This window comes from Pectinophora gossypiella, chromosome 20, assembly GCF_024362695.1.
Source record: "Pectinophora gossypiella chromosome 20, ilPecGoss1.1, whole genome shotgun sequence".
NCBI lineage: Eukaryota > Metazoa > Arthropoda > Insecta > Lepidoptera > Gelechiidae > Pectinophora > Pectinophora gossypiella.
Window position 1 is genome coordinate 9,699,637 of NC_065423.1, and position 21,381 is coordinate 9,721,017.

Below are 21,381 nucleotides of genomic sequence, written 5' to 3' on the forward strand. Positions count from 1 at the left end.
CGTACTTCGGAGGGCACGTTAAGCCGTTGGTCCCGGCTATTAGCCGTAAAAACACTTCCACTAACCCGCAGTGGAGCAGCGTGGTGGAATATGCTCCATACCCCCTCCGGTTGATTGAGGGGAGGCCTGTGCCCAGTAGTGGGACGTATATAGGCTGTTTATGTATGTATGTATTATATTATTGTTTTTCAAATTAGTTGTACTCGTACATTTATTATTATTTTTTTGTTAGAAATGTCGTTTTAAAATATTATTTCCTTGTTTTTTGTCATCCCGTCATGGCACTTGCAACAGTGTCGAAATATCGGGAGTCTCATATCCCCATTTAAACGCGGTAAGAACCCGTTATTATGTGTTTTAATTATTATTTCCTTTATTCTCAGACAGCAGTCGGCCAAAGTGTCATTATTGGTTAATTAAATAGGTACCTATACTTAAATGTTCATACAAAGTATTGTTTTCTTGAGTTCATATCGGATTGAGAATAAACGATTGCAAAAACTTTACATTATTCACTTATTATTTATTTATTAAAAATAAGTACAGTACTTAATTTTTTTTTTAAATTGACGGACTTTTAATGATAAAAAATAGATTTTGTATTTATATTCATAAATAATGAAAAAATTAGTTACTTGCAGTCAGTTTTGTTGGAGACACGTACCTATTGTTAATGCTGCTTTACAAGATTTTAATCAATGTAAGTTCTTATATACATTTTATATATTCGTAGTTTGATTACTTACGTACGGGCATAAGTTGTATGTACTTTATATCTAATTGAGGAGCTCGGTGGCGCAGCGGTAAACGCGCTCGGTCTGCTATTGTTGAGGTTAAGCAACTTTCGCAAAGGCCGGTCATAGGATGGGTGACCACAAAAAAAAAGTTTTCATCTCGAGCTCCTCCGTGCTTCGGAAGGCACGTTAAGCCGTTAGTCCCGGCTGCATTAGCAGTCGTTAATAACCATCAATTCGCACTGGGCCCGCGTGACGGTTTAAGGCCCGATCTCCCTATCCATCCATAGGGAAGGCCCGTGCCCCAGCAGTGGGGACGTTAATGGGCTGATGATGATGATAATATCTAATAAAATAAGTTTAAAAACTAAAATCCGACTACGGAACAAAGCGCTCTAAAAAGTATGTGTAACAAGACACAAGAAAATATTGCTCTGAAATTCTTCCGAATAATGATGTTTAGGAGATAGCCGTGGTAGCCCAGTTGGTAGAACGCCTGCCTCTCACTTTGAGGTCACAGGTTCGAATCCAGCACTTACAATTTAAAAAAAGAAAAGAATAACCTTCGAGTAGATTGAAGACAAAAAAAATAGAAGATATATAAATGTATATATAAAAAAAACAGTAAACAATAATGGTACCTATTGTAATTAATTAGTGGTATACTTCTGAAGTACAAACTGTAACAATAGCGGAATATTGCATTGAGACAAACCTGCAAGGTTTAGCAATGCGATTCAATTGTATCATTATGTAAAATGTTTTCAACAATACACATACATACATAAACTCACGCCCGTAATCCCAAATGGGGTGGGCAGAGCCACAAGTAATCAAAGACAACTTGCAGCCACTGTTGATACGAAGTCCTAAGATGGATATAATGAACCTTATGGTGATAAGGGATCAGCCTATCGCCCATAACATTAGTCCATCATGTTAGAGGACGCAATCCCTCTATCGGTTTTCAACAATAAATTAAAAAAAAAAATAGTTTGACGCAGAATATGCACTTCGAATTGTTTAGACTTGTGCGAAGTGCATATTCTGCATCAAAGACTATGTAATGGCATTGCCGCGTGACATGCACACACAGACACAAAAGCAGAGGTCATCGATGCAATTTGCCTAATGCTGGCCGCATTAATGTTAAATACCGGTTTGGTCGATTGATGGTCATCGAACGTAAGCCTCGGTCTGTATTTCGCCACAATCCTACTTTAAAAAGTATCGTAGTTGTTTATTAGACACAAATTAAAAAAATATAAACAAATACATTCCATTCAACTACAATTGTAACAACACACAACATTAAAAACAATTTTAAGATAATAATAATTTATAAGTAAACAAACACAACACAGGCCTAAACCAATGTTTATTGAATTTGTTTTCGAATTCATGGTTGGATCATAAATGATTATCACGCGCTCAGCGGTGAAGGAAAACACCGTGACTGAATCCACATTCCCGAAAAATGCATTTTCGGAGGTATGTGACCTAACCTGTATTGAGCTGGATTTCCCTTCGCGGGTTGGAAGGTCAGATTGGCAGTCGCTTCTGTAAAACCGGACCTGTCAAATCTTCAGGTTAGGTAAGCGGGCCCTGTGACACCCTGTGTGTATAACACAGATAAAAAAATCACATTTTTATTTTCTAAAAATTAAATATTTAAAAATTATCTCAATAAAAAAAACTATTGGATAATTATTGTTAAATGATAAACCCGTCGGAAATTCATTTTTATTTTTTTGTGTTTTTTTTTAATACATATATACCAAAACATAAACACTTCTAAACACGAAATGACATCAATAATTAACAAAAGTAATGCTATTTACTGCACTCGTCAAAAAGCCCACCCCTGACTAATCCGGACGCGAAGGTGCCCATTACACTAGCCGCATTTCCTCGCTGTACAGCAATGGACAACCTTTGCGCCAAGAACAATGGGGCATGGAACAACCGGCATGGGGGTCATCTCCACTCTCATATTTTATTGTTGCAACTGTCAAGTAGCCAATGCTAATTTTAACACTATCAAGGTTAGAAATTCTTCAGCGGGTCAAAGGCGTGTCCCGTTTTCAAGGTGGATCACAATTCTTACGAGTCATCATAAATAAATTGTTTGTCAATTTACTCATTTTGGCATATATTAGATTTTAGAGGTCAGCTAGGTTTGTGTTATGAATTATTATGAGGAGAATGTTATGTAACATTTAAATGCCTATGCACGTTACGGTGAAATGCAGCAAAATAATAATTATATATTATTAAAACAAAACGACCAGTACAATACAATAATTGATTTTATATTTCAATAAGATAACATTTTACAATCGTCTCAATGCGCGGTAAGAATTAGATCTGTCAAAGTACGTGAGCTAGTGTTGTGACGTTTATGAGCATAGTGATGGGTCGTTTTTTCTGGCTTGAATCACATGATGGTCCGAAAAAGTATGATGATTCCGTGCTTCGGAGGGCACGTTAAGCCGTTGGTCCCGGCTATTAGCCGTAAAAACACCTCCACCAACCCGCAGTGGAGCAGCGTGGTGGAGTATGCTCCATACCCCCTCCGGTTGATTGAGGGGAGGCCTGTGCCCAGCAGTGGGACGTATATAGGCTATTTATGTTTTATGTTATGTTTATGATGGGTCGATCGATTATTTTCTATTTAACAATATTAGTAATGAAGGACACGTCAATGTTTAGTGTTTATGTAAAACCATGGTATAAGAAGACCAGGGTATGCTCAATCCTATGACAAGCCATTGCTAGCCCATTAATGACGTAAGTGTTACCATTCAATTGGTATCTCCAACATTCCAAGAACGTAAATTTTATTATTGATAATCAAGTGGAATTACTGACTAATGTATTTAATTACTAATATTTGTCACGTATACAAAAATAATTAAAACTGTACGTAAATCTTTTATTAAATGTACAAAATTTCCTTGGACGTGGGAAATTTATTTTTTCCGAAATGGCAACGCAGGCTCGTATGACGTCAGCTGGGCTACCCTTGAAAATGCTAGCTGTCAGTTTTGAGCATACCTGGTCTTCTTATACCATGTGTAAAACGACGTATTTTGTATGAAGTGTCCGAGGTGTGCAATCGGCCAAATATCGAGGCAACAATAGCAGCAACGTTGTTATTATCGAGACCTTGAACGTTGACGTAATTTTTATATAACACCTCGTTTTACAGTGTAGTGTACTAGTATAGTAGTTCAGTAGTAGTGTATGTAACTGAACTGGACAAGCGTTACGCGAAGATTCAGGACCATAACTAGGGCGTATTAGTATTAATTCGCTCGTTATTTCGACATCGAGTGATGATTAGTGGCCCAGTGATGCGCAGACGACTGTTATAGTGAGCGTATACGCGTTAGAGTTCCACATACGAATTTTAATTACAAGAGCGGGAATTATACTTTTAAATTAGGAATATCTTCTCTGCCGTTATTTGAGTAAATCTGCCATATTATGCAGTCGGCGAAAACCCTTGTTAGTCACAGGGTCCGCTTACCTAAAGATTTGACAGGTCCGGTTTTTTACAAAAGCGACTGCCTGTCTGACATTCCAACCCGCGAAGGGAAAAAACAGCCCAATATCAGTTAGGTCACATACCTCCGCAAAAGCATTTCTCGGGAATGTGGGTTTCCTCACGATGTTTTCTTTTTGGCACCATCTCTCCTTTTAGTATAGAGTACACCCACTCCAAAAAAATATATGGTGCTGTACAAATTTGCCTTCGTTTAACTTTATAATTTCATGAATAATAGAAATATGCATCTTTGTTTTCGCATATAAATGATGACCCTTGTCATTGCTCCCTGGTACAACACATGTTCCACCCATTATTATGCTGATCAAAATAAAAAGAAGCTGTATAGGTAGCATCATAATTCCATACATAATCTGATCCAAATATCAAGCAGCAGCCATCTATTTTTTTTTGGGGACGTTCCCTGGATAGTCCCTCGTTGCCATTAACCGGGCACAAATCCTGGAAACCCCGTGATATCAATTCATCATCATCATCATCAACAGCCTATATACGTCCCACTGCTGGGCACAGGCCTCCCCTCAATCAACCGGAAGGGGTATGGAGCATACTCCACCACGCTGCTCCAATGCGGATTGGTGGAGGTGTTTTTACGGCTAATAGCCGGGACCAACGGCTTAACGTGCCCTCCGAAGCACGGAATCATCTTACTTTTTCGGACAATCAGGTGATTCAAGCCTGAAAAGTCCTTACCAAACAAATGACAGTCTCACAAAGTGATTTCGACCATGTCCCCATCGGGAATCGAACCCGGACCTCCAGATCGTGAGCCTAACGCTCTAACCACTAGACAAGCAAGTGATATCAATTATCTCTGTTTATTGTACCGTATCATTTCACATTCGTCCTGCGCATCAGTTTCAAGTTACATAAAGCTACTGGATGTGCCACCACGTAACATAATGTCGTACTTAGCTGCATAACGAAACGTGATCAACCAGTGACCTACATATCAAGCGGTATGATGACCGCGTGAAAATAATGGGTTGCAATGTCACCGATTTGGGTTGCGATATATTTTTTTATAGCTGTAAGGTTGTTTCGATTTAAGTACTAAGTAATTTCGCGCGTAGATTCATGATCGTAACTAAATAAATATCTAGCCAAAACAGGGTGTTAGTGACATCGTAACGAATACTTAAGGGCATGATTCAGGGGAATTTTCCGTCGCAAAATTCATGTTTTTTTTTTAGTTTAAAAATACGGAATGTGGAAAAGTACGTACCTACTTACCTACCTAATCAAAAGACCTACGATCCTTTGCTATTGACGGAGATGTTTGCTTCTATAGTGAAATTAAATAATAAAAAAAGGAATTTTCTTGCAGCTCTCAGCTTGCAGATTATTTTTTTCAAATATAACCCTCTCAGACAACGCCCTGAGTCGAGGTTCGCGCCCAACTGCGCACCGTCAGGCCTGTTGTCTTAAATTTTGTACCGGGTGAGAGCTCTTAGCGCTCTCTGGCCAAGTAATTAATGCCAATATTGCCGTTTTCGGCAAGTATACAGTAAGTTACGTCAAACCAACCGCGACCGCATCGTGTGATATCCGCCTAAATGTTTTTGTATGGTATTGTAAGTTTGTGTTAAATCTCATGTTATGTATGTACCTATCTATAATACTACCTGCGCAGAAGTTGTCCACGCGAACTAACGATCCGTAGTAAATTAATAGAAACAACTTATGGACACACAAATGTGTATGAATAAAATATGAACGAATGCGACGGCCATTGCTGAGATGCGACGTTGCGCAAGACATTTCGTGAGGCCTTGCATGGACTTCATTTACGCAATTGTACAAGAATATCAGACTTTTTTTTTCTTTGTCCCAAAGTGTTGTGACAACGGTGGGGATACCTGGTTGATGGTTGCGATGATTGCGAGTGTGGAGTATCACCACAAACTATGGCTCACCTTTTGTGCTGTCCTAATTGCCCTAACACCTGCACTATTAAAGACCTTTACGAAGCCACTGACAATGTAAGCGTGGCCAATTATTGGTCAGCAAAAATTTAGTATCGATCGCCATCGACTCGCAAAGAAGAAGACGGAAACTAAATTAGCGACGTGGTATGATGGCCGCTTTGACATTTACGATTTGCTACAAACTTCCGCCTTTTATCCGTGGTCCCACCAACATGTCCCCCTGGTGGGTCCACGGGTATTTTTTTTACCCGCTGTCCTACCGTTCTAAACATTGATCGCCAGTGGGTCTACGGGTAATTTATTTTACCCCCGAACCCACTAATATGTCCCCCTGAAAATATTAGGTCTTTACTTACGAAGTTGCCGTATTGTATGTATACTTTTTTCATGTACTGCATTGGCAAAGAAGCATTGATTGCATGTGTGATTATTTCGATAACAATTAAAAAAATATATTGATACTTTCCTTTTAAAAAATAATTTTCTGGCATCTTTTGTTTAGCTTCGCTTTTAAGAATATAAGATGTTTCAGAACTCTAGGGAAACCTATAAATAGTTTAAGTTTAGATAATAAGTCCCGCCCGCTACAAGGTGGACCGACGATCTGGTGAAGGTCGCGGGAAGCCGCTGGATGCGGGCAGCGCAGGACCGATCGTCGTGGAGATCCTTGGGGGAGGCCTATGCCTAGCAGTGGGCGTCGTACGGCTGATGATGATGATGAGATAATAACTGTTGTTAAATATGTTTTTATAATGCTGTTGGTTTTCTCAATAAACATTCTCAAAAATACGTGAAAAAAGTATACATACAAAAAGTATACATACAAAGCGGCAATTTCGTAAGTAAAGACCTAATGTTTTCAGGGGGACATATTAGTGGGTCCAGGGGTAAAATAAATTACCCGTAGACCCACTGGCGATCATTGTATAGAACGGTAGGACAACGGGTAAAAAAATACCCACCAGGGGGACATGTTGGTGGAACCACAGGTAAAAGGAGCAAACTTCACCTTCTACTTTTCTATCGTGTGATTTCAGAGGTGGATTACCAACCTCAGCAACCCCGGTGTCAGGGTTATTATTGCTAATGTAAAGACTACGTACTTACATCAGTAAGTACTAACCGGGACCAACAGCTTAACGTGCCTTCAGAAACACTTCTCCTGCTTAAAATTGAACGTAATCCTAAGTCGTTTCTCCGTTATTCAAATGATATTTTCCTTGACTGCAAAGAAATAATCGCCACTAAATGAGGATGTATATTTGCGTGTTAACAATACTTTCATGACGGCACGTGAAGACGTATTACAACTCGGTGCAAATGTAGAACGATGCATTTTTATAACACACACTGAAGTGAAGTCCCTTGGTGCACGCTATTTTAGACTCCAAGTATCTGGAATAGCGATAAAACGATGAGACTTTCCAGATCAATGTTATTGTAGATGTAATAAAATTGTTTTACAACTGGATAGGAAGATATCTAAACATTTTAATTTTATAAAGAGAAAAATAAATCGGGAAAAAATCCGACTCGGACGGGATTTGAACCCGCAGCTCTTGACAATCTTTTTTTTTATTCAATGTAAAAATTGTACAAAAAGTTACTTAAAGCTAAATATGTCGCCAAACTGCAGTGCAGTTTGTTGGCTACGTATGCACTCAATTGTGACATTACGCAATTTAACAAAGATGGCGCAGACCACGGAGTTCCACTTACTACGATCCCAATACACCAATCACTTCCGCCACTTCCCAGCAAGAACGATTTTAATTTTTTTCGAAGTGCGGTGTTACATAATTTGATATCCTCCCTTAACCAGTCTATTACATTAACGATTTTTGGAACCATATAATCTGTGCATCTTTTTCCATAATAATTATTCACTTTTCCCTGTGCCAACTTACCCTTAATCTGGAACGAGTGTGTTAATTGTTATACCACCAGGTCCTGTACATGCGAAATTCTTCGATCTATGTGTATCGTCATTAAGCCGACGCCGGTACCATGTATCTAGAATATTGAGTACTAATATTTCTTAGACCAAGCCGGGACTAGCGTCTTAACCTTACATACATACATATACATACACAGCCTATATACGTCCCACTACTGGGCACAGGCCTCCCCTCAATCAACCGGCGGGGGTACGGAGCATACTCCACCACGCTGCTCCAATGCGGGTTGGTGGAGGTGTTTTTACGGCTAATAGCCGGGACCAACGGCTTAGCGTGCCCTCCGAAACACGGAATCATCTTACTTTTTTGGACAATCAGGTGATTCAAGCCTAAAAAGTCTTTACCAAACAAAGGACAGTCTCACAAAGTGATTTCGACAATGTCCCCATCGGGAATCGAACCCGGACCTCCAGATCGTGAGCCTAACGCTCTAACCACTAAATTTGAAAGAATTTTGCATGGACAGGAGGAGGAGGACCCGGTGTGTAATGGTTAACATGCTCGTCCTAGTTTGACAAGAGCTGCGGATGCAAGACCCGTTCGAGTCTGTTTTTTTTATTTAATTTTCTCTTTGTAAAATGTCACTGCAATCTTGACTAAGTCACATGCGTGTGTAACGGTAACTTTTACAACAAAATAGCGTTTTTGTCTTATTCCAGACAGATGGTTTGGGTGATTTTTAAGGGCCATATTCATCATCATCAATTTAAGAGCCACGCTCTTGTCGGTGTAGCATTTTCCATTCCAGTCTATCAAAGCCCAAATCCTTGACTTCCCTATAGGTAACACACGTTAATCTTTTCTTTAATCTGTTCCACGTAAGCTCTTCTTGGTCTTCCCCTTCCTCTCTTTCCTTCTAGCTTTCCTTCTATGATGTTTTTAATAAATTCGTCGTGTCTTATTTGGCCATATTACATTACGCGATTCATCGGGTACAATGTCTCGGGTGTAGGTAAAAAATGTATGGCGAAATCATGATTCCGCTCATCGAGGTATTATTTAATACACTGCCCGATCCAGACACGTCGGGCCCGATGGATGGAGTAATGTATTATGGCATTTAGGTGAATTGTTCGTTGAATTATCTCGTAGGCTTCTATGTTTATTAGGGAGAAACATTTTTTGTCTAAGAATCTTTTTACCACACGCCCTGTTCAAGTGTTCATGCTTATCGTGAGTTCAAAGTAGAATATCTGTTTATCATAAGTGGATTGTGACTGGAGTAGGATATAAAATTCGTATTAAAAAAGGTTGTAGGGTTCTGCTTTTAATAACTATTGATTTATTTTTAGGTAGGTATTTTAAGCTGTCTGTAGTAGATAAAAAAAGTGTTCCAGACGCGACCAAGCTGGTTGTAACACACGTAAATAAATACATTTCTAAGTATTATATTTCAACAACACAACTTTCAAGTAACTGCCTGGTAGGCTTTACTCAAGATAAAAACCGTCAAGACATAGTCAATAAATTGGTTGTTACTTGGAATTGGTATGAAAAAAGTACCCGATAAAAGACCTTCTCTGGCATCTCAAATGCGCGGGAAGTGCATTCTTTGTTGTCTAGGAGCTACCGGGAAATTCCCACTCCCGGTTATGACGTAGGCGGGAATTTAATTTTAGGATACCGCTGTTTTTTTTTAAATACACCCACTCTCGTTCTCCACATATGTCACCTAACTTGCGACTGGGCTGATTTTCCTTTCGGGATGGAAGGTCAAACAGGCAGGCTTTTTGTAAAAAAACTGGACCTATCAAATCTTAGGTTAGGTAAGCGAAACCTGTGAAAAACTAAATACGGCAGAAAAATGATAATTTAGATATTACTAGATCACTATGGGGACTGAGAGTTATAGTTATTCCTAGTAATATTTAAAAAAAATAGTTTCTTTCTTATGTAAGTACTTTACCTTAGAACGCGTTAAAGAATTCGGCGCGGTGTCAATACGCATAAGTACGGAACTCAAAAGTATGCGTTGTTCGTCACGCACTTGACCGGTTTTTGATAGTCCGTTCATAGTGGCCAGTGCTTAACTCGTGAACCCAGTAACACTTCGGTCGCGTCCGTGAGGTAACCTCATCGCGCCAGTTGGCGGGCTAGCGGCCGCCTGTGCTCGCCGCTCACGATAAAAAAGTAAAAACTTTACGCGCGCTCACGATAAAAAAGTAAAAAGTTTACGCGGCAAAGTGCCACTCGAAGGTGCGTTTAGAATGTGACAGTGTTCTATCACGGAAATTGTTTTGAAAGTTGCTTGCTCCCATTTTGTGCCGTGTAGTGAAGTCACCATACTTTTTTTAATGTGTTTGCAAATGTAAGTTGAATATTGTGATCGTATCTATTTAAATATGGCACTGCTAGTGAATACGTGATGTGAAAAATTTGAAATATATTTTTAAACTATCTAGTCTGTAGAAGGCTAATTAATACGCCATTAAGTTAAATTAGGAGAAATTATAAATTTTATAAATTACCTACGCGCCAGTTTTGCGCGGCAAGTTTTTAATTTGTTTTATCGATTACGTGGCATTAGGTACTATCATTGTCTATTACGTATATAATCTTTATGTTCAACTAAAATTATACTTAGTTAGAAAATATGGTCTATAATTCATAGGCTTCTTTAAAGTAACATAAAACATAAACAGCCTATACATATACGCCCCACTGTTGGGCACCCGGTCGGCCGGACCTGCACTTCTTCGTCTTATTAATTTATCTTAAGGGCAGTTTTCACTAACACAGTTGGCTCGACCATTATAGACGGCGATACGGCTCACCACCTATCACGTTGGTCTAACAGAAAGCTCGGCGAGGTGTGTTACTTCATCTTGCGAAGGATGTACATTGTACCCCTGACTAAACCAATTGGGATATTTGTGAGCTTATGTTATCTAACTGTTGATCGGGTAGATGATGTTAAATAAGATAAAATATCCCGTCTTCTTCTATCGTGTGGGCTGTGAGGTGGAATACCAACCTCATCAACCCTGGTGTCAGTGTTATTATTGAGCCGCCAAAGGCCCCTGACATGACTAAATAACCCCTGAATATCCCCTTATTACTTTTTAAAAAACACCTCCACCCGCAATGCAGCAGCGTGATGGAATATGCTCCATGCCCCCTCCGGTTGATTGAGGGGAGGTCTGTGCCCAGAAGTGGGACGTATATAAGCTGTACTCATGTTGTTTATGTGTTTGTTACTTTTTTACACATAGGTACAGTAACCAGGATAATATCTGAGCAACTTCACGCATTCTGTTTGTTAACTATTCACAATCCATCGATATTACAAGCCTTACTCAATGTTTTTCATACTTGGCTATGTCGATTACGTCTAGCGATAATAACAGAACGGTCATTAAATCGTTTGAAATGTACGCAGATATGCACATTTCGGTCAAGATCGTCAAACAACATGTTTAAGTACTTACTGCAAGTCTAGTGACTTGCGTTGATGGTCCCTAACGTATTTTATATAAGTACGTACCTACATTAGCGTACATATACAGGGTGTTAGTGACATCGTAACGAAATCTTTTGAGGGATGAATCAGACCTTAATTCTGAGTTTATTTATTTATTTATAAAGTACAACCACATCACGACATCAAGTGGAAATTTTTGTCGCAAAAGTATGCAAAATCAACTCGGAATCACAAACTCTGAAAATCATACGATGTCACTAACACTCTGTATAGGTAGTGTTATAGTGTTAGGTAGAAAAGAATCGATCGACTTAATCTTTACTGATACATAGTGATGTATCTAATGAACGCCACAACGCTAACTTATAACCTTAACTTAACTTTATTTTTCTTTCTTTCTAATTTACTACTTACTTACTTTACGTACTTTGACAGATCTAATACCTAACGCGCATTGAAGCTAGTGTAGTGTGTCCTGTGTTGAATCTAATGTACCTGTCTGTCTGTGTCTGTGGTGTCCGGAAGTAATAAATGTTTCTTTCTTTCTTTCTAAAATGTTATCTCTATTGAAATATAATCACTAATTGTACTGAACTGGTCGTTCTGTCTAATAAGTACATAAACGCATTTCCTATTGGAATAGGCAAAGACCACGAAATTGGCTCACGAAAAAGTGAGCCGAGGTTCGGACCCAAGCAGGCACCCTCAGGCCTGTTGTCTTAATTTTTTTGTAACCCATTTGTCTGGGCTAGTTGTTAATGCTATCTAAGGCAAATCTACAACAACTAAAAAACGGCTGAGCGTTCGGCAAACAAACCGAAGGTCCCGGGTTCGAATCACAAAATGACTGTAGTAGATAGACAGACATTCATAATGTTTTCGTTGACCTTGGATATTTTCTGCACAAGTCTGCGCATGACCTTGTAAGCTTAGAATGAATGATCCACTAGCCAGGCACGCATGTTTATCTTCAAATATGGTGATAATCATTCGTGGATGTTATTTATTTATCAAATTTAAATCGAAAAAAAATCTAATATGGACGGGACTTGAACCCGCAGCTCTTGTTAAGCTGGGAAGAGCGTGTTAACCATTACACCACGGGGTCCTCCTCCTGTCTATGCGAAATCCTTTCGATCTATGTATCGTCATGGCTGCTGGGGCGGAAAGGTTCTCAACCATGTGTCGGACGACGCTCAGTGGGTAGGCCCGCTGCAAGGGGGACCGACGATCTGGTGAAGGTCGCGGGAAGCCGTTGGATGCGGGAAGCGCAGGACCGATCGTCGTGGAGATCCTTGGAGGATGCCTATGCCCAGCAGTGGGCGTCGTACGTCTGATAATGATGATGTATCGTCATTAAGTCGACACCCCGCTCGTCCCGGCTTGACGAGAACTGCGGGTTCAAGACCCGCCCGAGTCAGATTTTTTTTCGATTTAAATTTTCTCTTTGTGAGTTTCCCTTTTTTTTTTTTTTTTTTTTTTTTTTTTTTTTTTTTTTTTTTTTTTTTTGACGTGACTTATTGTAGATTTGCCGCAGATGGCATTAACTACTTGGCCGGACAAATGGGGAGCGCTGAAGGCTCTCACCCGGTACAACATTTAAGACAACAGGCCTGAGGGTGCCCAGTTGGGCGCGAACCTCGGCTCAGGGCGTCGTCTGAGAGGAAAAATATTTGAAAGAATTAATCGACCCTAGTGGGTCGATAGCGATAAGCGCTGAATGAGGGAAATCGTCGACCACGCCGGCGGGGTCGGTATCGGGGTCCTGAGAGTTTCCCTAAGCACCGGTAAGTGCTATAAAAACAAAAATATTTATCAATTATTTATCATTGTTAGTATTCACATATTTTAAAATGATGCCAAATATTGCATATCATTGTATTTTTCAATGACACGTAATAATAAGAATGGAATAGACAAAGGATTATAATGAGATTCAGCCTTCCGAAGATTAGTAATAACATAGTACGATTCTGACCGAGTTTCAAGATTAATTTTATTTTGATTTTCTCAAAAGGAGACCATTTTACATAGGATAATAGGGTTACGAAAGCAGTATATAAAGCGAAGGTTGCTGGTACGGCTGGCAGAGGAAGACCCAGAAATACAGTCATGAGCAATATCATGTACCCACTTTAGAACCCTGTCGCATTATCATATTTGACATTTAATGAGACTTACGGTTTAATTTGTCAAAAAAGTTAATGTGACATGGTTTCAAAGTGTATACATATTAGTACTCGTGACTGTACGTACATGACTGACCAAATTGGAGATGTTCTTAGAAAAGGTTCAGTACGATCTACTCTGAAACGGCGTGCTTTTACGAAACGATTGATGAATGTGGAGGAAGCAAGAGAAGTGTGTCAGGATCGAAGAAAATGGAATTCCATAGTCTCTGCTTACCCCGGTGGGAAACATGCGTGAATTATGTATGTTTTTAAGATGACTTTATCCGCATTCACTACATGGCCGGACTAATGGGGAGTGATGAGGGCTCCCGCAAGAAGTAGACCGTAAATAGGCAATCTGAAAGCGTAATAACCTACAAAAATCAAGTTTACCGACTTTAAAAAATGTTATAAGTATATAACTTTAACGTGTTATTATTGTGGCCATTATGCTGAATATTTCGAAAGCGAGCGTGCATTTTTGCGACCAGCTTTAGGTCAATATCATCACATAATTATATGTACGAACTCCGAGGTCACGGATTCGAGTCTCATCTCGCGTAAAATATTGATTAGCTAGTGGAAGAGGCATCATTTTATTACCATTTAGATTTAATTATTAAAACTTTCATTGGACATACATAGTTACAGAAAATTATAAAATACAATAACGGCCTCTGTGGTCCAATGGTTGAGCGTTGGTCTCACGATCCAGAGTTCCCGGGTACGAATCCCGGTGGGGACATCAAAAATCACTTTGTGATCCCTAGTTTGGTTGTTACATTATAGGCTGATCACCCGATTGTCCGACAGTAAGATGATCCGTGCTTCGTAATGCACGTTAAGCTGTTGGTCCCGGTTACTACTTACTGATGTATATAGTCGTTACATGAGCCATGTCAGGGCCTTTGGCGGCTCAATAATAACCCTGACACCAGGGTTGATGAGGTTGGTAATCCACTTCATAACCCACACGATAAGAAGATAAAATACACACGAAATATAGGCACAGACGCAACTGGATGTGAGCTGTAAAGTAAGCGTTTCGAATAGGGCTGGCACATCGGAGATAAAAAAAAAACAAGTCTTGAGTAAACAATAAAAGATGGAAATTTTAAATCACAAAGCTGTACGCTTTGTTGCGTTCATTAACAAGATAAGATTTTTGTCTGTATTTAAAAATAGTTAAAAAAAATATACAATTTATTAACATGCGCCGGCGCCGTCGTAACTGCACACCAGTTGACCATCAAAATATAATTTGCAGTTTGCGCACGTATACTGCATATAGACAGCTGGTCAATGCCATGTTGTGTGTTATAAAACGAAATGGCTCTAAATCCTTTCGAGGTCATATTATTGTGGTATATTTGACCACAAAAAATATATTTATAGAAAGGATCGCTAAATCATACAATACATCATACACTTAGAGCACATACTCCGGCGGACATTTATGATCCAAACATGAATTCGGCAATCATTGGTTTAGGCCTGTGCTGGATTCGAACCTGCGACCTCAAAGTGAGAGACAAGCGTTCTACCAACTGGGTTACCACGGCTCAATTAATTTAATTTAATATTATAATAATGTAAAAAAGAATTAGGTACCCTATTGATTCATTAATTTTTCCCGGTGTTAATAAAGTCATAAGGCCATGCTTACAAACGTTGTGATATCAAATCTGGACCTAAAAAGGTACTATATTAAGATTTTTTACAGTCTAGACTTGCATTAAGCACGGCCCATATGCTAGATTGTATGGACTCATTGTTATACTTCCCACTGACCTAAATAATTCAGTATGATTGATCGCCTGGATGATTCTCGATTGAGACTGATCAATTTCTCGCGCATTTATCAATAAGGTTGGCTTTGATTGAATCCAACAGTATAGTTACCCTTTGAGCACGCATGCCAATCTCTTCCGGGGTCCATCTTGTCTAGATGGAATATTTTAGGCCGGGGTAGCCCAGTTGGTAGAACGCTTGCCTCCCACTTTGAGGTTGCAGGTTCGAATCCAGAACAGGCCGATACCAATGATTGTCGAATTCGGTTTTGACTTCGTGTTTGGATCATAAATGACTATCACGTGCTCAGCGGTGAAGGAAAACATCACGAGGAAACCTCCATTCCCGAGAAATGCATTTTCGGAGGTATGTGACCTAACCTGAATTGGGCTGGTTTTCTCTTCGCGGGTTGGAAGGTCAGACAGGCAGTCGCTTGTGTAAAAATCCGGACCTGTCAAATCTTCAGATTAGGTAAGCGGACCCTGTGAAAAACGGGATAGTGCTAGGGAGATGATGTACTTAGTTTGCTATTACATAAGTGATACGTGTTTTGTGTGACGATTATTTTATTTAAACTTAAGAGTGTAATTTTTACTTACACAGTTGGCTCGACAATTATAGACGGCGATACGGCTCACCACCTATGCTCAGTGAGGTGTGGTTACTTCCCGGGTACTTAGTTCATCTTGCGTTGCATGGACGACAAAAAAATTACTGTCGTATCGCCTTCTTGGAGTAGCTCTGTCTACCCTAATAGTTATAACGGGCGTGAGTAGTCGTGCGAGAAAAAGTAGCTCGTAAGAAAGAAGGCACGTTTCTGCACAAGATAGGTCGGAGCTCAGTCTGTGAGAGTGTGCATTATTATATTGTAATATCGTTTGTCACAATTGGTGATGTGGGTCGTGGAGTGACGGGGATGTCTGTCACGGTGAAGGCTAAATAAACGACCGTTTGAACTAGTTAATGTTTCGCATATCCACTTTGTAAGTCGGTTATCGTAGCTGGACTTGTCGGCTAGTTGAAATTGGGTAGTAGTCAAAGATCATCATCACTAATTTAAAAACCACGCTCTTGTCGGCGTAGCATTGTCCATTCTTGACTCATCATCATCATCATCAGCCCATTAACGTCCCCACTGCTGGGACACGCGCCTTCCCTATGGATGGATAGGGAGAACGGGCCTTAAACCATCACGCGGGTTGGTGGTTATTAACGACTGCTAATGCAGCCGGGACCAACGGCTTAACGTGCCTTCCGAAGCACGGATGACCTCGAGATGAAAACTTGTTTTTTTGTGGTCACCCATCCTATGACCGGCCTTTGCGAAAGTTGCTTTACTTCAACAATCGTAGACCGAGCGCGTTTACCGCTGCGCCACCGAGCTCCTCGTAACGCAAATAATGAGGAAAAATACTTCAAAATGTTTGACATAAACAATTGGTTCAATTCCGATCCTTGAGATGCGATGTGAACGATTGATCATTTATGTTCTTTGGAATGAGATGTGTCTTTAGGTATTGAAGATAAGGCAGTGACACATTGACAACACGTGGTTAAAGACGTAATATGTTAGATAAAGCTGTTATTTACAAGGTCAAGTTTGACGAGTGTGTATTTTATGATCGAACTGTAATCGTTGGCCATTGAAATCGATTTTTGTTAGTTATATCGCTGCAAGTCCGGTACCGGAGTTCTTTTTTTTTTATTTGACGTGATTTATTGTAGATTTGCCGCAGATGGCATTAACTACTTGGCCGGACAAAAAGTACCGGGGTTCCAACCGGCGCTCTACTATTGAAATTCTACGTATTGAACTACAATAAACTGTTAATGTGGTATATAAAAAAAAAGCACCTCCCCCAACCCGCACTGGAGCAGCGTGGTGGAGTATGCTCCATACCCCCTCCGGTTAATTGACGGGAGGCCTGTGTCCAGCAGTGGGACCTATATAGGCTGATTAGAATAGAATAGAAACTTTATTTGCGTCAAACATAGTGAATAAGGTTACAAGTGGGTATTAGAAGTAGGTATAATACATGTTTCGCCGTAACAATGTTGGCATGCAAACGTCATTATATGTAGACAAGTTTATGTTATGTATGTATGTGGTATATCTATGGTGCTTGCTTATCTTTCTTTTTCCTGTCATATGAGATGCCCTGGGAATTTTGTTTTCTGTTTTTCAAATAAAAATGCAAATACTGTTTAAATGAATATCCGAACCTATACGGACCTATCTCAGAGATGGAAGTTTGGCGAGGTTGTGAGGGTACTGGGGCCGGTGCACTATCTGGTGAGAACGGACGATGGTGAGACCTGCAAGAGGCACGTCGACCAGATGCTGCAGACCTCAGTAACACGAGACCAATAGTAGCTAATTACAAGATTTAGGGGGAAGACCTGTGGTATATCTATGGTGTTTGCTTATCTTTCTTTTTTCTGTCATACCTATGAGATGTCATGGGAATTTTGTTTTCTGTTTTTCAAATAAAATGCAAATGCCGTTTAAATGAATATATTACTATAATTAAAACACACAATAACGGGTTCTTACCGCGCTTAAAATAGGGATATGAGACTCCCGATATTTCGACACTGTTGCAAGTGCCATGATCTCACACGAGTCTCATATCCCTATTTTAAACGCGGTAAGAACCCGTTATTATATGTTTTAATTATGATAATAACCGCGTAAACTTAAAATAATGAATATATTACAGTTAAGTAAGTAAATTATGGAGGAGCTCGGTGGCGCAGCGGTAAACGCGCTCGGTCTGCGATTGTTGAAGTTAAGCAACTTTCGCAAAGGCCGGTCATTGGATGGGTGACCACAAAAAAAAAGTTTTCATCTCGAGCTCCTCCGTGCTTCGGAAGGCACGTTAAGCCGTTGGTCCCGGCTGCATTAGCAGTCGTTAAAAACCATCAATCCGCACTGGGCCCGCGTGATGGTCCCGATCTCCATCCATAGGGAAGGCCCGTGCACCAGCAGTGGGGACGTTAATGCGCTGATGATGTTGATAATATTACAGTTAAGTAAGTAAATTATATCAGAATGTGTTTGCCTGCAGGAGGTGACAGATGAGAGCGACGGCTGCGGCGCCAAGTTCTCTGCCGTGATCGTGTCCGACAAGTTTCAGGGGAAGCCACTCCTTGCCCGCCATAGGTCAGTATCACATGACCCTGCACAGGATAAGGGTAGGAAGGTGCGATGAAGCACTGACAGATGTGGTTCAACCCAATCCTAACGGCTTCCGGCGACCGCGCCCCTCTGAACGTGCCCTCCGAAGCACAGATCATCTTTCGGACTGTCGGGTGATCTAGGTTGAGATCACAGGCAGTGCATTGCTTCGGAAGGCACGTTAAGCCGTTGGTCCCGGTTACTACTTACTGATATAAGTGAGTAATCGTTAGATGAGCCATGTCAGGGGCCTTTTGAGGCTCAATAATGACCCTGACACCAGGGTTCATGAGGTTGGTATTCCACCTCACAACCCAAACGGAAGAACCTGAAATCTCCTAATCAAAGTAGGGATTGCAAAGTGTCCACCGTTTTTTAAACTCAAACAGTTACAAATCGAGTCTATTGGAACCTATAAAAGGTTGATATTTGTTTGTATTACGTAACCATACTACACACATCATCAGCCCATTAACGTCCCCACTGCTGGGGCACGGGCCTTCCCTATGGATGGATAGGGAGATCGGGCCTTAAACCGTCACGCGGGCCCAGTGCGAATTGATGGTTATTAACGACTGCTAATGCAGCCGGGACCAACGGCTTAACGTGCCTTCCGAAGCACGGAGGAGCTCGAGATGAAAACTTTTTTTTGTGGTCACCCATCCTATGACCGGCCTTTGCGAAAGTTGCTTAACTTCAACAATCGCAGACCGAGCGCGTTTACCGCTGCGCCACCGAGCTCCTCGACCATACCACACAACACACAAATTGCAATATTGCTTTTTTAGATGAATTGCATCGATGTGGCCATTTTAACCCCCCTGTTGTTATCAGTTCAGCTTTTTAAAAACAAATGGAGTTCAGATGTCATTCTAACGCGCAAACGCCTTTTCTTCTATGAATGCTTTCCTTTGAGAAGCACGATGGAAAATAAAAGAGGTGTTGATAACGATTTTCAACACAATACGTTATTGTATTCGACGCTTCTGTTGAAGTGTAAAAATAATTTACTATTCATTGTTACTGCGCATTTTTCAACATAGGATGTTACTTCTTGAATAGTAATAACAGTTGCGACGCAAAATATTAAAATGAACGTATTCAATAAGATTCCCACTAACATTCAGAATTTTCCAAAATAACAACACGCCTTAATCCCGGAAGGGTGAGGCAGAGATGTATAGTATCGTAGTACCCACTCCTCGCCAACTATGTTTAATTCCCATGTAACAGGGCGCGAGCCATTAACTGGACACAAATCCTGGAAACCATTCGATGTCAATTATCAGGATTTTCCTTTGAGATATTTATTAATCAGAAACTTTGTAAAGAAGGTTATTTAGTATAAGGTTGTGAATATTTAGAGGCAAGCTTCGTAATACACGCCTATATTCCAATGGGATAGTCAGAGGTACAATCATCACAAGATGAACTAAGTACCCGCACCTTACCGATCTTTCTGTGAGACCAACGTGATAGGTGGTGAGCCAATATTAGGTAGCCAAAATGTCTCGGGCTAGGTGCCGAGGTTTTTCTTGCAGCTACTTTTCCTCGGCTTTATAAATTAAGAAGCAGGAGTAGTTTTTGATGGATGATACGTAAAAATAATGGGACGACGCTAGTGGAGATGGCGAAGGAACATTTAAATCTGAAAGCCTTTAATACCAGTTCAGTAACATAACATAAGCAGCCTATAAGTCTCACTGTTGGGCACAGGCCTCCCCTCAATCAACCGGAGGAGGTATAGAGCACGGAATGGAAGAAGGTTGGAAGGGCCAAGTGAACGCGAAACGCGCGCCATACAAGTGAGCAAATAGTTCATACTTCAACTTTGCACTCCACTCGTTTGCAAACTTTACGACACGTGGAGCTCCCGATAGTATATTAAAAGGTCGTCTTGTGCATTATAACCTTCAAAACAAAATTATAATATCGACTATCATGCAAGGCGATCCCTTATCACAAGAAAGCTCAAAACCTTAGTATGCGATCATGCGTTACTGTTTATCAAAAAAATACTTTTGTATGCAGTATTTTACTAAAAGTAATGATAAAATTGCAGCCTATCACATAAAATATACACTGCCGATAAAGTGTCTATGGAATTTGAGAAGCAGTAGAACAATCGTAGTTATCTGTTTGCAGGAGTAGTAATAAAAGAGAGTGGGGTTGAACCGGCGACAGCGGTTCTCATACAAAATGCTTATTAGGGTCTTTCCAACCTCTTTCTTTTATTCCGTGGTATAGAGCATACGCCACCACACTGCTCCACTGCAGGTTGGTGGAGGTCTTTTTCAGTAAAGATTTCCAGTTGAGTAAAGAAGCATAATTTTTCGTCTACATCCCGTACATTATTTGTACCACTTTCGAATGACGTAAATGGCGATATGATCTTGAATACGAACAGCAAACACAACCGCAGATGGTCGATAGTACAAAAATGCTTATTAGAATACCTACAGTATCTTATTTAAAACCCTTGTCCACAGATTGGTGAATTCAGTGCTTCAAGAGGAGCTTAAGGACATCCACGCTTTCACACAGAAAACTATGACAGTCGAACAGTGGAAGCAATCCTAATACTGTATTTACATAGAAACATACCTATTACAATGAAGTAAAACATTTT

General features: G+C 40.3%; 1 protein-coding gene across 1 annotated transcript in view; it reads left to right on the forward strand.

The window, feature by feature from the left end:
* LOC126376333 (bolA-like protein 2) overlaps positions 1 to 21,377 on the forward strand; it is a 43,731-nt gene extending 22,354 nt beyond the window's left edge. The window contains exons 2-3 of the mRNA XM_050023666.1: positions 18,643 to 18,737; positions 21,242 to 21,377. Coding sequence (XP_049879623.1) covers positions 18,643 to 18,737; positions 21,242 to 21,332 — 186 coding nt within the window. The 3' untranslated portion in view covers positions 21,333 to 21,377. The remainder of the gene's footprint in view (positions 1 to 18,642; positions 18,738 to 21,241) is intronic.
* The last annotated feature ends 4 nt before the right edge of the window (positions 21,378 to 21,381 follow it).